Source organism: Ascaphus truei, chromosome 10 (genome assembly GCF_040206685.1).
Source record: "Ascaphus truei isolate aAscTru1 chromosome 10, aAscTru1.hap1, whole genome shotgun sequence".
Taxonomy (NCBI): Eukaryota; Metazoa; Chordata; class Amphibia; order Anura; family Ascaphidae; genus Ascaphus; species Ascaphus truei.
Genome location: NC_134492.1, coordinates 28,714,887 through 28,716,229, shown reverse-complemented (window position 1 = coordinate 28,716,229; position 1,343 = coordinate 28,714,887). Strand labels below are relative to the sequence as shown.

The following is a 1,343-nucleotide window of genomic DNA, read 5'->3' as shown; positions in this document are numbered from 1 at the left end:
TGCGGGTTAGGAGACTTCCCTGGGTATTGCATGGGACTGGAATACCTGTTATACCTATGTTATGCTCACAAGCTGTTGAAGGGTCTGATATAATGATCCTGTAGGAGATATTTTGAAACCTCCCAGTCGTTAAATAAACTAGAATTTCGGAGGTCTCAGATTTTAATGTCAAACTGCTGCCGTGGGCGTCCTGCAAATGGAGGAGCTGCCCGGAGGGGTCTTGTCATATAGCGTATATGTATTATACACAGAGCGGTCTATAAATGTATTATACACCGAGCAGTGTATATCTGTATTATATACAGAGTAGTGTATATATGCATTACAGTATACACAGAGCAGTCTATAAATGTATTATACACCGAGCAGTGTATATCTGTATTATATACAGAGTAGTGTATATATGCATTACAGTATACACAGAGCAGTGTATATATGTATTATACACAGAGTAGGGTGTTTCTCAAGTCATTTCTGCTCTGGGGGTTACTGTGAGGATTTGTATATTTCTGGATAAGAGAAGCCAACATTCCTCGCCCAAAGAGCTTACAGTTTAATATCAGTAAGAGAACTGACTTTTGTACTGAAAAGCTGAACATATAATACAAGTACTGAACTGAAAGGCTGACAATCTATTACTAGTATTAGGCTAATACTGGACTGAAGGGCTTACAATCTAAAACCAATGATAACAGTACTAGTAATTGCAGCCTTACCTCAGCCACCACATGTAGCTGTGCTCATATGGGAAGAAGCTATTGGGATCGTCACAGCAATACTTGATGTCCTTAAATCCACAGCAGTATACGGCCCCCATGTCGCTGTCCGCCTTGGGACAGCTGAAAGCCCCCACCAGCACCTTCTCTGCTGTGGTATAACTGGAGCACTCCGCACTCATCGCCATCGGTCCCTCAGACAGCAAAACACATGAAAAGACAGATGCACCAAGAGGAGAGCAGAGAAATCCTAAGCCCTGTGTCCCATTAACCAAAGCCCAAGCTGCAGAGTTCCCAGTGCAGACAATGTGTGAGACCCTCACATGAGCATTCTCAGGCTGCTCTCCTCAGGACCACAGCTGATGCTCAGACACTTACAGAACCCTGCTCCCTGCCTGCTCACTGTGTATCTCTGACTCCCTCTTGTGGCCATAATAATAATACAGCTGTGTGTAATATTTAGACAGGTCTATACTGTAGCTTTCTTTTCTTGATTTATCTTTACAGAAACATCACCTTTCTGTGCTACCTGCGGATTACAGAAAATATGAGCAGAGGAAACTCTGCACGTGGAGGACAGAGCCCAAAGAAGAAGAATTGCTTTAAAAACCCCAAATGAGAGGTTGA

At 43.0% G+C, this 1,343-nt stretch overlaps 1 protein-coding gene across 1 annotated transcript in view; it reads right to left on the bottom strand.

The window, feature by feature from the left end:
• Positions 1-1,088, bottom strand: part of SHISAL2A (shisa like 2A) — a 21,773-nt gene extending 20,685 nt beyond the window's left edge. The window contains 1 exon segment of the mRNA XM_075615511.1: positions 717-1,088. Coding sequence (XP_075471626.1) covers positions 717-904 — 188 coding nt within the window. The 5' untranslated portion in view covers positions 905-1,088.
• Between the last annotated feature and the right edge of the window lie 255 nt (positions 1,089-1,343).